This window comes from Bactrocera neohumeralis, chromosome 6, assembly GCF_024586455.1.
Source record: "Bactrocera neohumeralis isolate Rockhampton chromosome 6, APGP_CSIRO_Bneo_wtdbg2-racon-allhic-juicebox.fasta_v2, whole genome shotgun sequence".
In the NCBI taxonomy this organism is placed as follows: domain Eukaryota; kingdom Metazoa; phylum Arthropoda; class Insecta; order Diptera; family Tephritidae; genus Bactrocera; species Bactrocera neohumeralis.
The window spans coordinates 61,553,542-61,571,113 of record NC_065923.1 but is presented as its reverse complement, the minus strand read 5'-3'; the positions used below and the strand labels follow the sequence as shown (position 1 = coordinate 61,571,113).

The window sequence follows — 17,572 nt, the reverse complement described above, 5'->3', positions numbered from 1 at the left end:
CTGTGGATTTAAATTTGTCCACTAGACACTCATTTGTTGATCTGACGGAACGATTTTGACGACCATAAATTAGTCATAGCGCTCTTAAATTTGAGGCAACTGACTCCGAATTTCGGTGGTTAATTTTAATAATTTGAACTTATTGTTGGAGAGTATATCTCTCGGCTTACTTTTGTAGCGTCCACATTGAAAAACCCCTTATTATACTGTATACTGGTAGAAAACGAAATATTTTATTAGGAATCTTAATCTGAAAATCATACACTGTTAGCCCCATAAATGCTTTATGTCTTTGCAACTACTTAACTTACGTCAGCCTCCTTTCTAGATTACATAAAATGCCATAGCTTAAACCACTTTTACTAGTCACCTAATCTGCACTCTACTTTCCCCCAAATTTTTTTCATTTACCAAAACACTAAAATTTGAAATCTGCAAGTGAACAGCATACTAAATGTTTAACTTTCTTTGTCAAAGCAAGCTGCGTTGTTTGGCAGTTAAGACTTAAACTTCGAAAGTAATGAATATCGGAAAATTTTAAGCACTTTTTTATTACAATTTCCGTCAAATTTAAAATTTGTCTGCAAAACGACAAAAAAAGGCATTTTTCATTTATGCTCGCCTGGCTTCTTGACACAGGGAAATTTACATTATGAGCCAGCTGAAATAAATAAGCACCTCCTCACACCAATACCGGCTAGTGTTAAGTACCAAAGCCCAGTGAGCAAAAGTTACTTTTGGTGTTGTTGATATTTGTTGGCAATTTTTAAAAATAGTATTTGTGTTTACAAAATTTTACATTTGTGTAAATAAAATTATAAATTTTTACTTGTTTAAAAAAATTGTTGTTGGATTTCATACAAAAAATGAGTTTATTAAATTCTTCCGAATCATTAACTTATAACTTTATGAGACTTGTGAAAACCCTAATTGTGTAAATATTGTATATTAGAGTATTAACTTCCTTAACTGGAAAATCAGACCAAACTATGGTGTTTTTTCATTTAGTAAACAGTCCTTGGTTTCAATTGGAAATAAAAAAAATCGCTATCACTACCTTTCCGCGGATGTAACGGAACATTTTGTACTCTCGCAATTTTCAAACATCAAAGCCAACACAGAGGCACATTTTCAGCTATTATCAAAATTTTGCAATACAACAAGAAAATATGTTAACATCAGTTATTGTCAAACAAAACAGTTGTCCATACCAAGGATCATATTTTGTACCTGGGGTCTAATGCTATACTCTACCACTTTTTACATGTTTTCCTTGCATTTATTAAATATATAGTATGTTCACACTAAACCCGCACTTCTTTTGCTTACTGTGTCACAGCGCTCAACTCTGTTTACTGTGTCGTTCTGCACGTTGCGTATACGCACTGTCGTACTCATTATGATTAAGTGGCGCACAGCAACATTTGTCATTATTTTCTTAGCTGTTACAAACGTTGGTCATGCGGCACGTGACAACTGGTGATGCTTGCACAAATAAATGTTGAGTGTAAGCGGCGCGTAAGGGTCGCCAGCTTTGCTAGGCAAGCAATTGCTTTGTTGAGCACTTGCCAAACATATACGTACACAGTAATAGTCATTGTATGTGTGTTTGTGTTTGTGTTTGTAATGACGCACACACATATCATTTGTGTAAATAGCTGTTGAACGTGCTATTTTTTATCACTCATTTAAGTTGTGTACTTGCATGCCTACAAGTTGCTAGGCTTTCTCTTATTATGTCGTATGTGTGGGTGTGTGTGCGTTTAAATGCTCCTTTGGGTGTGTTTATGTGGAATTAAAATTTCAATTTGTAGTGCGTGCAGTTGGTTGAACGAAATGTGATAGCCTAAATTGTAATAGAATTCTGATAAATAACGGTAATAAATACGTGATTTATTTTTCACTTTTTTACATTCTTACATATTTTTATTTGCCCGAAATGATGCACAAGAAAGCTGTTGTTTCTTTGTTTTTATTGCTTGGGAGTCTTTAAATAGCTTTAAAAATGTTTCTGCAAGCTCTTGAACGCCTATTGATGTACTGGCCAAATTGATATATACATATATATAATTTAGTTTAGACTTGGATTCTAAACTCGTTGAGAATGTGTTAACATATACTTCAATTAATAATATTTTTTTATTTCTAAATCAAATATTTTTTTTTTCATGCATATAACAGAATACTTTCTAAGTACAAGTATGTATTTTAACAAAACATTCAATTCAACGAATTACTTGTATTGTGGTTGGTTAATGTACGAAAATGCGATAGCCATAAATAAACCTAATAGTAGTAGACTAGTCAAGCATTTCAACCGAATCACTATATTAAAGAAAAACAGGAAAACCGGTTTCATTCAACGGAAAACATTTTGTTACTTCTTTCTAGCCACTTTGTTTGATAAAAACTACTTTCAACTTGAATTAAAGTTCCTTAATAACGGTAAAATAATATTTTATGAATCCTGATCTTTATTTTGATAGGTTAGTTCGAAGGCCAACAATATCTTCGTCTGTAAGTTGCTGTAATAACCTTCATAAATACATCTTTATAGCATAAAAATCTATAAAAAGATCTATATTCTGATTGGAATCGGTTAGTTGACTAATAGCGTTATGTTATAGTTGTTCGATCTGAACAATTTCTACGGAAATTGTTAGTTTGCTTTATTAATTTCATGAAGACAAAAGGTTTTTTCTTACAAGAATTTCAGTTTGACCGGTCAGTTGTATGGCAGTTAAATGCTATAGTAGTTCGACCTTAACAATTTCTTTGGAGAATGTAGAAATCTCTTGAATAACAACCTCTGAGAATTTTCTTGAAGATACTTCGTCAATTGAAAAAGTTTTCCAAATAATCACTTGATTCCGACTGTTCAGTTTGCATGGCAGCTGTCTGCTACAATCGTCCAATAACGGCGGTTCCGACAACTGAACTGCTTCTTGGCGAGACAAGGACGAGTGAGAAATTTCAGACCGATATTTGAATTACGACTGAGTGACTAATTTGCACATATACAGACGGAGAGACAGACGGACATGGCTAAATTGATTCGTCACGTTGACCATTTATATTATTTGTGTAATTAATTCCAATCCTTTATACATATATATACTTTATCGGGTCTCTGAGGTTTTCATTTACAGTTGACCATTAATCCTGTCATATGTTTTTTCATTGAAATTGCACGTTCCAAAACATCTCCCAGCTCTCTCTTCGAAGGTAATCATATTACTTTTAAATTTCTCTCAAATTATCAAAAGTTTTATTTTTAATTTGTGGTATGTAGTATACGTATATACATATATAAGTATATATACTAGCTTTTTACCCGCGGCTTCGCCCGCAGTGGAGCCATTAAATAAACATGAGTGATAAAGGGTAAGGGTATAAAAATAGAAATGAGTCAATATGATAACTAAATGTTATTGCTTGGCTGAGATCAACAATTTTTAAAAATTACTACAGACAATGAAGTTTTAACACCTTAAAATATGCCTATTGAAATGCAACAACAAATGTTAAAATATATTTCACCGTAACAAAAATAAATAATTCTGTATTCTAACAATTTAAAAAAATAAATTAAAATATAAATAAAGTATTAATCTAGGATATTTATGTAGACAATGTTATAAGTTTTCCCGTCGGGTGCAAATATGTGTAAATTCCGGGCATTAGATACACGTGAACAGGCTACATAAAGTTGACCATGAGAGAAGTATGAGTTTTCTAAATACACTCCTGCTACCTGTAATGTTTGTACTTGTTCAGGGAAAATGAACCCTTTTAAATTGGAATGGAAGGTCAGTGGGAATAATTGGTATCCGAAGTATTATAACACTATTTCCCTTACCGACACCTGTTAAAATAGTAGCACCAAGTATGTTCTGTCCCAGTTTTGTTATTCGAAGCTTTGTTCCATTACATAGCCGAGGAGCATCTAGGTTTCGCATAAGCGTTACTGGTACATTTAGTTTCAATTGAAGTTTATGTGACGGTAAACCCGATAGTTCAAGTGAATTTTAAATCTCCACAGGATATGAAGTACATAGTTCCGTATCTATAATTGTATCCATTGACAAATATTCCTTCATTTCTCCTTGAACCTCTTTTAAAATGTCAGTGTTGATCCTACATATTAACAATTAAATCTTGGTGCTAATATTGCTATTGCACACAACCACTGATCACCACACAAATTTTGTTGCAATTCCGGAAAAACATTAGCAATGATATCCACATCACTTTCTACTAAATTACAAAATTCAGCAATTTTTTTCAACAACATTTCTGCGTAAAGTCCTGAATCCACGTCATTATGAAGATGCACTCTCATCTTCGTTTTCAGGCGGAGTTTTTCAACTGTCGACCATAAGCTTGATGATTTAATGCACGCTTGAGTTTCATCTGCTGGTGTCCCCTTCTGAATCACTGGGGATCACTGGGTTTGACGGAAATCACTTAGAAATTGCTTTGACTCATCTGTAACATTTAATAATAAAGTTTTCAAAGGCTCTTTTGGTTCACCAAGTAATGGAAGTGAAACTTTACCACCGGATCAGCACATTCCAGCAGTTTTATCTTTCCATTTAAAAGCATCGCAGTACTGACATTTTTTATTCATTGAGCCAATAACAATCAATGGATGATTATGATATTCAATTGAAGGATCATATTGAAACCCAGTACCATTAAACACAGCCCAATTATTACGCAGGAAATTTCGGCGGCGCGTGGTCTGCATGTCTGCATTATGAATTCTTCTCGCCTGCGATTGTTCTGGTGTTTCTATCGCTCTTCTAGTTGTCTGCAGTGCAGCTTGTCTTTCTAAACGAACTCGTGCCTGAAGAGGCGTTTCAGCTGCTCTCAAAACTCTTTGACGCTCTGCTTGTTGTTGTCTTCTCAGCTCTGCGTGAGTCGAAGTTTCTTGATTTCGTGCAACTTTTGCGGCACGGGCCCGCGATGAATTTTTGGATAGACCAGATTTCCGCTTCCGAGGCATTTTCAAAGAAAAGCAGAGTAAGAATTAACATCAGCGAGTAAGATGTAAAACAATAAAGTGACAGCTAACCACAAGAATTACGGATTACCTAAAAAATTTGAATAGTTTTATACTGCATGTAACGACAGAACAAAATAACAATAAATACAGAAAAATTAAAAACAGTTGAAACTATATTCAATTGAATTAGATATTGTCGTCATCGCCGGTAATACAGTGGGACGGTATTATAGTATTCAGGGTTGAAACTTCATTACTGTAATGCTAGATGGCGTTGAAGTAGCTAAATTTGACGATTTTTTGACAAACAATTTTTTTAAATTTCATAATTTTTTTTAATATAAAGTACTCTATGTTACTTCTAATACCTTCAAAAGTATCTGTACAAAGTTTCATGATGATCGGCGAAGTAGTTTTTGCGTGAAAGCGTAACAAACAAACTTACATTCGCATTTATAATATTAGTATGATATTATATATATAGTATATATAAATTTTTTTACAATATATTCAGACATTACCACAGATTGCCCTTAAGCAAACGCCATCTCTGATGATTTTAAAACAATTAAAGCCACAACCTGTTTTTCTTGCCACTATTTCACCAATTTCCACCAAAACGGTTCAAATTTATTTTCAAGCGGCACTTCTATATTACAGTTAAGCGCATAACCACAAAATATATGGCGATAATGGCACGTGCAATTATGCAGACCTCTTTAATGGTTAACACTTTCAAGGAGGGCAGCTAAAAATTCGTTAACTATGCACGAGCCCTTCGATCAAGTTATTTTTGGTGGCTGTCTGCCAATTTAAATATTGTCGTAGTTGACCGTAATTAATTTAATGAAGAGCATTAGGTCAAACGTGGTAAATGCCACCTTGGTTAAATTTATGTTAAGAGCAAGTGTGACATGCGGAGCATAATTTATTTACTGCTGCTAATGGTGGCATAAAGAATTTAAACATGGCAAGGCAAAGAGCAAAGAGTTCACAACCTCTAGAACAATGTGTTAGTTTCTGCTGGAGCTTACTGTTGCCAAGGGAACAGAAATAATACTGCCGAGTTGAGAGTTTTGACCGGCTCCCTTTCGGTCACTTAAACAGACTGACATAAGCGCATGTTCATGAATTATGTTAGCATGCCGATGTTGGAAATAAAGGAACATTGAAAAAATATTTTTGGTTTCATAATATGAGTAAATGAATCCGCTATAATTGTCACAATTATCTTGGAAATATTTGTATATTATTTATAAGCTACTTAATGAGGAGGCGCTTTGTACAAAATTTTCCAGATGCTTCTCTCTTCATTGTATACAAATATATATGGTACAAATATTAAAAGTGCAGTATGGATTTTAAGAAGTAGTTCAGCGATAATCATATCCTTTCAAATTACTTTTAAGAGCGAGTGTCGATTTAAGTAATGCAGAATATTTTCTTTTTAAAACTCACGGTGCAGGTAGAATCTCAAATTTGCGCACTCTCTTTCTACTTCGCTGTGCCATTCTGTTCTTCTTAAATATTCTTTAAAGATTAAAATCATATATTGGTTATTGCCATTTAATAATTTTTTGCCTTTGCTCTTGTTGATAAGCAAATGAAACTATTTTCTCATAAAAATATGCATTGGTTCATAAATTTATAAGTTATGCTATCATTGCGAGTGTTTCTTATGCCTTATATGATTGGTTTAAGATCGAAACAGAGTTTATACAAGTCATACATCAAATCGCTCTCCCATTACGTTAAGTATAAGAAAGCATAGTCACACATTTTATCATTTGAACTAAAAGAAGCTGAAACGCCTAAAACTATATTACATAATATATACCCACTAAGTTGGAAAAAACCATTTCTTCGCCGATCTCCAGGGATCTTTGAAAATCACTTTATTGTTCATTGAAATATTTCCCATTAAGCTCTATAAACTTTAGTATTCGGTTGAACCAATTGTCGAAGCAGGTGTTTCCAAAACTTGTTTGCTGAATGCATAAACCGCCTCTTCTCTCGAAAAAGGTGACCTCTTAATCATTCTGTGCCAAATCGGGGCTATACGATTGATGACTCAACAAATCGATGATTTGAGTGCTCAAAAATGCAGTTGTTGTAATCGTTGAGTTCGAGTGTGTCATCGCCTGTCACATAGACATGTTTTGAAGCCCGTTAACGTTGTTTTTTTCCATTTTTCATTTCATTTATCTCAACCAATCGACAGGAGCCTCTTTTGAGCATGTGAACAAATTTTATATATATGTATATACATATATATTAATTATAAAGAAAAGTTCATGCAATACTAAATATATGTAGATTCCTCTAATGCATATAGGCATGTAGTGGTCTTAATCTCATGGTAGATTATGTGCCGATCTTGCTTCAAGAGTTTCCGAAATAATAACTGATTTTGGACTAATCCGTGAAATTCGTCTGGGTGTGATCTACGACCTCGATTGAATTTACCATACCATTAAAAGTCATAAATATGTAATATAAGCCCTTAAAATATTTCGCCTGCATTTTCATATAATATTTAATAAATATATTTGTTATCATTACAGGTGATCGAGACACATTTCTAAAACTGAGAATGCGTTCTAAGGCCAAAGGAAACACAAATTAGTCAGCCATTTGTAATATAATCTTTTAAGCAAAACTCAGTTGTGGACATTTTAAAAATTTAGTTTAAGTAAATGTATTTAAATAGGATATTAAGTACAAAATATGAAATTATTAATAATTTATAAAGGTTAGTATTTGATTAAGCCAACGAAGAAGTAACATTTAGCAACCAGCGAAATGCAAAAATTTGTGTAAAAATAAATAGCAGATACATCTTTGCATGAGATAAAGGTTTAACTATAAATATATCTTTGTATACATTTATTGAATGATCTGCTATCTTTTCTGTCCATACTAATATCCATTTACTTAAGCTTTATTACTTTTTCAAGTCTTCTTTAAGAAAGAATTTATGAATTTTTGGTTTACGTAGCAAACATTTGGACGTAAAAATAAATAATTTTAATTTTTGGTTCAGCTTTTATTAATTATTTTTATATTTACTATCGAAAGTCGTCTGCGCCTAAATTTTTTGATATAAATATATTTCTTCAACGTTATTTGCCATTAAATTCGCACTCTTTGAAATACTAAAAATACAAAAAAAGTTGGTTATCTTTCACATTTTTTGTATTTTCTATCTAAAAACTAGTTATAATTTCGCAAATTTATAGTGGCTTCTTCAACGTAAACATATCTAAATTGCCTTAAAGTAGGCTTCGTTTACTTCTATTCGTTCCTCAAGTTCATTATTTTCAATTGTTCCACCTGAAACATCTAAAACTATGCAATATCATTTTCTTAAATAGACACAAAAATGGTGCATTTTTTAAATAACTGTATTTCATCGAAATGTCAGAAGAGAAAATGTTACAAATATATACAGACGAGAATTCCAGCAATGCCTAAAATTGTGCTTATTTTATTTTTTCCAATTATATTCTGAATCCATACAAATAACTGTTTTTGTTCACGCTTGAAAGCATGCATACATAACAAGCATGCTTTGTACCTATTATCCAGCGTCATCGACGCCTACAAAATCGCAACAATTGCGTGACACACGTACAATTTGAAGCACCATATAAATGTATGGAGCAATTATGCCTACACAGGAGTATACAATAACATATAGCTAGAGTTTCGAGCAGTTACAACAATTAAAAGCAAAAAATGTGTGTTTCGAAAAAAAAGAAATTATAAAAGCTGCATGCAATTACAATTTCGTCAAGTGTGCTACACTTTGTTTTCAAGTAGCAGCACAATTGCATTGCATACTTTAAGGGTGTATACGTCCGAACTGTCGGTTAGAAAGGAATAAAAGTTCCTTTTTTTTAATTGTTTGAACATATGTATAACTGTATTACAAAGTTAAAGCAAAATGTCAATTTAAACAGTTGAATTTGCTTTGTAAATAAATGAGTTTTCGATTGCCAGACGGTCTACATTCAGGCGCAATTATAAATGCGTTGCATTGTAGTGCTAACAGTAATCAAGTAATATTTGTATAGGGTAGCATATACATATACATATGTAAATACAAAAATGGCTTTAAATATATAGTTCTGTCACAAAAACATATACAGTTAATATTTATAATATAATCGCTAGTTTGTTAGTTAGAACTTTTCACAACATACATACCGCATTTTATGCACGTGCAGCCTAAAAGTTGCAAAATAGCGTACAACATGAGCCCCAACTTTGGTGGTTTAAAATAAATGCATAAAAAAGACACGATAAACCAGTCCTTAACTCAAAATTTTTAGATACTACTCACAATGCAACACACAACCAAGAAACTGTAACCCCTCAAAAACGCAAACGGAAGATACCCACCACGCTCCGCAAACGCCCCCCACGCAAATGCATTCAATATTAAGCTGCCAAAAAGATACACGTACATATATTTGCATACTTTTAGGCAACGCCAAACTAACAAAATGTGAAGTATGTCTGTTTGCACTTGTACATAACAACCGTTAGCTAATTCTAAGTGGAAAAATATCTCAATGAAAATTAGTTATATAACACAACTACATAAGCATGATACTGAGTTAAGCAAATACTCACAAAATCAATGAAAAATATTTTAAATAGCTTTTAGGCACACATGCAAGAGATTCAGCCGAAAAATATTTTTTAAGGGTTTCATATATCGATACATTAGTAATGGAAAAAATGGCTGTTATGCAAATAGAATTCATTGAAAAAATGCAAACAAAATTTGCTATTCAAATGTAGCATACTGCTGCATTACAGCATTCTAGGCGCAAAAATATTTTATAAAAATAATTCTGTTAAATATTTTAGCATTTAGTGTAGTCATTAGCAAACTATTTAAATAATTTCGGTATGCATGTTATGCGACCTAAAAACTATGCAAAATAAATCTGAATTTTGTGGAAATATTTATAATGTTAATAGTACATAAATAACTGTAAATGGAAACTTTATGCAAATGTGTTGCTTGTAGCATTGGAATGCCTAAGGGTAGGCTTTAAACTGTAAATTACACATAAATTTGGTAAAAAGCCTAAAAGTAGGCTATAGTATTTTTAATGCAAATAAATTTTAATAAGCGCTTTTTCAAACTAAAATTTGTTTCTAAAAGGCCTGCGCAAATTATTGCATCATTATTTTACTCATAACGAAATCGGTGCTGACCGTTTTTAACTTAAACTGACGCTCTCATTTTTCAACTTAAAATATAAATATTCTTAATTATTACATTAATTAAAATTAAAGGTTGCTAAGTCTATAGTTTTTCCACCATGATTAACAATTTCAATGTGTTTTAATTATAAGTTGTTGATTCTAAAAACTATTGGGTATCAGAGTTCCATGTGGCAACGAAGACAATAAGCTTTTTTTGATTCAAATATTTATCGATTATTTAATATATTTTTATCGAATAAATTTTAGACGCAAGGTTTATTTTTCAATAACTTTTTGCAGCAATTGGATATATTATATTATATAAATCGGGACAACGTTAGACAAAATTGTTGAGTTTTACTTACTTTTTTGTAAATATAATTTGTTAATCGAACTTGTTACGTTGTAAATCAAAATTGGCTCGCTGAATTGGTGCTCTGAAAATCTGAAATAATAGCACTTAATGTGTTTGGTTTTAATGTTTTGGAATGCCCAACTGTTTATACTTTTTAGCGATTATTTTTATTTATTTATCGATAAATCGTTTTTCGATTTATTGTATGTATTTATCAAATTTTTGTACATCTTTATCGATTATGTATGGATTAGTTTTTATATATAGATAATTTTTTATGTGATATTCAAAATTCTGTGCCATTAATTGAATAAATTGATATGTGACCTGGTCTACGGAAAGGGGGCTTAGGTGTCAAAAAATCAATATTCACTTTTTAGTTGATTCGGATGGAAGATGAGCGTTGTTTATTTTTACCAGCTGTTTCCCAGAAAACTAGTTTTCGCACGTTAGCTCCCTTTTCGTAGACCAGGTCACATATATCGAAAAAGTTATATACTGAAAAGTTGTCGTTTACCATCGATATGGTACTTTATAACAAATATCAAATTTGCTTGCACCCAAGTAACTACAGAGCTCACTCTCGCCTTCATTCGATAATGAAATTTGTTTACTATTGTCAAAGATTTCGATAAAAAAATCGATTATTTCGAGCTGAGTTTAATACTATTTACTAAATTTATCGTTGGCGTATGAGGCTGAGAACTGAACAAATGTTATCGGCTTTATTGAAAGCCCGATAACTTAGAGTTAAAAATTATGTTTTATCGTCCTCTTCATGAATTTCTTATAGATATGTCGATGTCACGTCGATGAATTAAATACAGAACAATTTTGTTCACCTTAGCGACCAGCAATCCTTCACCAACGTTTAAATACTGCAGTTTAAGGGCGATTAATGCGAAATAAGTATGACACTCCTCATTATTTTCTTCCATAGGAAGAGCGCTTATAATAGTTTTCGACTTTGGTGATAATATATATGTATTATTTGATGTTGATTACGATGTTTTATTGACCTTTTCATATATTGGTTGCAGATATATCGATAGCAGTATCGATTAACTGGCATACGATTTTCTTTTTAGTACTTACATAAATCATTGCATATCCATAGGCGCACTTAAGTCTTTGTACTTATTTGTACAAACGTTTCCACTAAGCACACTTTAGTTAGTTTTTATACTGTTGCTACAGGGTATAATAGTTTTACATAGGTAAATTTATTCAAAATGATATTTTGAAATAATTATTAATGACGGAGTATATAATTTTGTATATATTATTTTTATGAAATATAAAAAAATTAGTCTAGCAAATATATGCATAAAGATTTTATTAAAATGTGTTATACAAAGTACAATTAAAAGTCGGAAATTATTTGAAATAGAATTTTATGAAATTTTTGTTTCGAAAACTCGTATATATACAGAGTTACATATATACACTCATGTATGTATATATAAAAAACAAAAACATTTTAGAATTAGTTGACGAAATTTGAAGTGCAAAATTGTAGTGTCAAGAAAAATATTGACTTAAATTTGATGGTTAATTGTAACTCAAATACATACTACATATAGTATATACCCATACATATGTATGTATACGTATTCATATAGAATTATAGCATATGAATGTGCTTTCCATGTAAACGAGCTAATGTGAATATTAAATAAGCGTTAGGTATTATAGCGGTTAATACATAACTTCTGTTGTTATGTGTATGTATTTGTGTGTAAGTGTTTAAAACTGTAACTAAGTCTGAGTGTTTGCATTACGTTTGGTTTTCAGATAAACATGCCTCCGAGACATATGAAATTTGATAAAAAAATAAATACATATATAAATATATTTAAGATATACAGTGTGCGACAAAACTAAAGCACGGAATCTGCCTTGTCGGTATTTAACTGGATAAAATCATAAAGTAGGCATTACGTGATGTTTTATTGATTTGTATTATTAGTTCATGTATTCTTCTTTTAAAATTAGTAAAAATTAAACAAATTAACTTACTAAAATATTATATAAAATTAAATATATGAAGAACTCCAAAAATCTGGTGCGACAAAACAAAAGCACATAACTAAGAATTTACATTAATTGCACATTAATTGTTTGTCAAACGGTTTTTAATGATCAAAAATGTTGGATATATGTAGTTATTACCTAATTAGAAAAATATTAATGCATATTCAGTTGCAGTTCGTTATTCAGTACGGTTGGTTGTATGTTAAAGAGAAAGATATTTCAATGGCTCGAAATAAGTATTCTGTTCATTTTAGAAAAAAATTTGTTAAGGATTTTAAGAAAAGAGAATCGGTTATGACTATTGCAAAAAAGTTTGGAATAAATCATCCTAATGTTTCCCGAACATTTAGCCAATTTCGCAAATCAAGCTCTTTGGTTACAGCGCATAGAGGTAGACGGCCGTGGAGAGCAACCGAACGAGAGGATAAGGGAGTAATTGGGGCAATAAAAAATTAGCCTTTTATATCGGCAATATCTATTGTAAGACAATTACGGTTAAATATATTACAGAGATCCATACAACGTCGAGCTGTCGATGGGGAATTTTCATGCTACCTGTAGCAAGTTAATGCAAAAAAGCCGTATTATTTATTTAAAGAACAGACTGGCGTGATTGGAATTTGTGAGGATGCACATAAATTGAGCGATTACCAAATGACAATCTGTACTTTTTTCTGGCGAATCGAAGTTTAATATCAAAGATTGAGATGGGCTGAAGCTGGTAGGCAGACCGAAGGGACAACGCCTAAATCAACGTTATAAAACAAGCGCGGTGAAACATGGTGGAGACAATGTACTAGTGTGGGGTTGTTTTCCAGGGAATGCAATAGGATAAATTCATCATATAAACAGTATAATGGACAAATATAAGCATAAAAATATTTCTTATTGAATATTAATGCCTCTCTGTTCGAAGAAATGGCTCTAAAATGGAGTTATCAACATGACAACGACCAAAACACACTGCTATTTGTGTAAAACAGTGGTTTGTTGGTAAACATTAATGAGATTTATTTCAAACTTTTTTGCAATAGTCACCTGATCTCAATCCCATAGAGAACCAATGGTAAATTGTAGATCGAAAAATCAGACTTGAGAATTGTAAAAATAAGGCCGTTTTATACATTCAAGAGAAGGTAGCATGGAAAAGCATTTCCTGGGACACATCAAATAAATTAATTTAGTCCATGCCTAGCCGATGTGCAACTGTATTGAAAAATAAGGGATACGCAACCAAATATTGAAAGACATAAATTTTTCAATCATAAAACCATTTCGTGCTTTTGTTTTGTCGCACCAGATTTTTGGAGTTCTTCATATATTTAATTTTATATAATATTTTAGTAAGTTAATTTGTTTAATTTTTACTAATTTTAAAAGAAGAATACATGAACTAATAATACAAATCAATAAAACATCACGTAATGCCTACTTTATGATTTTATTCCGTTAAATACCGACAAGGTAGATTCCGTGCTTTAGTTTTGTCATTATTAGAAATATTATTTGCTTTATTAAGAATAAAATAATTAATAATAACATATTTAATTTTGTTTTTAATCATAAAAAACTACAAATAATTTTTTTTATTATAAATATTTATAAATTTGAATATATTATTATTAACTATTTTATTGTTCTTAAACATTTTTATTATTAAATTGTTTTATATACTTTTTTTATTTTATTTTTTTTTTTTATAATTATTATTTATTTATATTTTTATATGTTTTTAATTATTTAATAATCAACAGTTTTATTAATTATTTTATTATTTTTATTATTCAATACTTTTTATATTATTATTTTTTATTTTTGTTATTATTATTTATTTATATTATTATATACTTTTAAATATTTCATCAATATTTTTTTTAAATAATAATTTTATTAATGTTGTTTATTATTCGTATTAATTTTTTTTATTTTTTTATTTTACTATTATTATTATTTTTTTTTATTATTATACATTTACATTTTTATATGCTTTTAATTATTTAATAATTTTTTTATCAAAACAGTTTTATTAATTATTTTATTATTCTTATAAATTTTATCATTCATTTTTTTATAATTATTAGTTATTTATATTTTTATATACTTTTAATTATTTCATCATTAATTTTTTTATTAAAATTTTTTCATTAACAACTTTATTACCCAACAGTGTGTGTTTTATACGTTTTTAGAAAACATACAATTATTCATAAAACAAAATACAGTACAAGAACACTAAGTGCACACACATACATACAGTACAATTATAGGTTAACAACAAACTCACAGATAAGCGCAGAAAGGCAGACTTAAATACATAACTAGTACATAATTTAATTAGTTAAACTTATGTTATATTTTTTATACAAACACTATTTACAGTTAGTTTTTAATTAATAGCAATGTTTAATGATACTTAAATTTAATAGCTTAAACAGAAGTAAATGATAAGGAATTAAATTTAGGAATACAAATGAATAACAACATACTTAAATTTAACAGGATGATGGTTTTTACACAATAAAATAGTTGTATTCCTCATTATTATTGATTTGCTTAACTTATTTTTGCTCATTCTACGCTACTTTGTCCAAAAGTGTGGATTTGTGTTTTATGTAGGATACAAATTTTTAATTGTTAGCATACCTAAATGTAATAGGAGCATAAGTTCTTAGCACAATTTTTTTTGCTTAATTAATTTTTCATTAATTTTTAGCCCGAAAAAGTGTTAATAATAGTCGTTAACGTCAAAATAATTATACTAACTCATGATTTTTTTTTTGCAAAGTGTATATAAGGAATTTTAGTACCAAAAGCGTTACGAGAAACTTGTGCATAAAAGTTAGCAGCTGACAAAGTTGTTTAAATTCTTTAACTATGTAAATATATAAAAAAAAAAATTTAACGATTAGAAACTTGAGTTCAGTTTGAAAAAGAAACAAGCGTGAACGCTTTGAATATAATATTTTCGTATTACATATTTCGAAACAAAAAGCTTATAATTGAATTTTTTATGCCGTTAGCGTCTGCTTGCTACAAAATTGCAATGTGTATGCGTTTTTTTATGTTTGCTTAGTCAAAGTTTACATTTGTATTCGATATTTCTGTGCAAGTGTTAGCATGTTTCCGCTTAGTTGGGTTAGCAACACATCTAAATTATATACAAAAACTTCTAAATCAATTCATTTTTAACAGATATGTCTGCCATTTTGTTATAGCCAATAAGCAATTGTTAACTGTTGTTGCTTTTTTCGTACAAGAAAGCTTTAATAAGCTGCACAAGCTAAAAATAAATGTTAATTATTTTTTTGGAAATATTTCTGATGTGGTTACAACAAGAATTGGTCGGTATGAGTTAAAATGGTTAAAATTATTTTCTTTTTTTTGCGATAGCAGGATTTTTGAAAAGGTTTGACCTTACTCGTTTGGTTTTCATACAAGTATTAAAGAAGAAAGAGGCTGTACCTCACTGAAGTACTAGAGGGCTTCAAAATCGTGGTTAGTAAGCCTCGTGTAAGCAAATGTATAAAAATTGTATTAAACTTTGGAATGCTTGTATTGGCTTAAGAACCTATTTTGCAGACGATAATAAAAACTTGTACTAAAATACGTGAAAATGTATTGTTTTCTATCAAACCAGGTCAGCTATTGTATACTGTAGAATATTAAAACAGTTTAGGGATATGCTGCTATGTGTACCGAGATTAACACGTCATTTAAAATTAAATTAAAAGCAACAAGAAAATAAAAAATAATTAAAAAAAAGAAAAAATCTAAAAGCAAAAATCGAATATAAAAATAAAAAAAATGGAAATGTAAAATATAAAATATGAAATTATGTGATATTAAATAAAAAAAATAAAAATATTAAAAAGAAATAAATCTAATAAAAACATAAAAAAAATAAATATACCCAAAATAAAAAAAAAAATAAAATAAATGAAAATTTAGGATTCACCCCAAAACACTAAATTTTACGGAAGAAATTGCAAAAGGAAGCTGCCCCCAGGTTTTTTTTTTTAAATTAAAAGGCGTGGCTCGCCCCTAAAAAAACCATACCCGGAACTACTAAGTTTTCAATGAAATTTCGTATAAAAAATATATTTTAATCCCCTGATGACATACAAAATTGGGGAAATGGGTTCACAACCCCCTTCTTCCTTGCTTTTTGAAATTTCCCTCATCCTTTCTTATAAACCTTTTTATTAAGTCATTAGGGAACCAAGTGTAGAAGGGGTAAAAATTTAAAAAAACGGTTTTGAAAAATATTAAATAATAAAAAAATTGATTTTTTTTCCAGGATAAATGTTCGGGGCACCCCAACTTACCCCTTCTTGTTTTTTTAGTTTGTATAATAAAAACATTTTAAAATAAAATATTTATTTCACAAAAACAAAAAAAGAAGAAAGAAAATAAATGATATCCTCACTGGTCTTTGCCTTTTTCAAGCAAATTTTTTCAAGTCACCTGTAGGCCGTTTAGAAAAAAACAAAACCAAGGAGGTTTGTTTTTCCTCTCCTCTCATAATGTTCCAGAAATGAGTTAGGCAAGTGTCATTAAAAAGGTCGGATGCACGATCTGTTGCAAGTTTTTCTGGGTGTTTTTTTTCACGAACTGTGAAACTCTCTCCCACATTCCTAAGATCTCCTTTATCTCACTTGTAGAAATAACCTCCTTCTCTGACTCCTCAAAACCAATTTCTTGCATAACCTCAGTATGCTGCTGTGACTGTAACTTTTGTATCTCCTTAGTCGTCCGTTCCTGGGTGTTCTCCTCGATGAGCTCGTTCACGTCTCCCCCTTCCATCTCTACACCCATTTCCAGAATAAATCTCCTCCTCTACTGAAACACCGGGTTCCAATTCTTCATAGATCCTTTCCACCGCACAACTTATCACAGCGGAAGCACACGTAACTGATCGTGATTGGGGCCGGATCCCTTTCAATTTCCCGTAA

General features: G+C 30.5%; 1 protein-coding gene across 9 annotated transcripts in view; it reads left to right on the top strand.

The window, feature by feature from the left end:
• Positions 1 to 17,572, top strand: part of LOC126763161 (prolactin-releasing peptide receptor) — a 176,855-nt gene that overhangs the window by 146,829 nt on the left and 12,454 nt on the right. For 2 of the 9 annotated variants that reach the window (XM_050480420.1, XM_050480418.1), the window contains exon 3: positions 7,573 to 12,963. The exons of 2 other annotated variants lie outside the window; for them this stretch is intronic. In XM_050480420.1, coding sequence (XP_050336377.1) covers positions 7,573 to 7,593 — 21 coding nt within the window. In that variant the 3' untranslated portion in view covers positions 7,594 to 12,963. Of the gene's footprint in view, positions 1 to 7,572; positions 12,964 to 17,572 lie in introns of those variants that run through there. 5 more of the 9 variants (XR_007667570.1, XR_007667571.1, XR_007667573.1 and 2 more) reach the window with 5 other exon arrangements.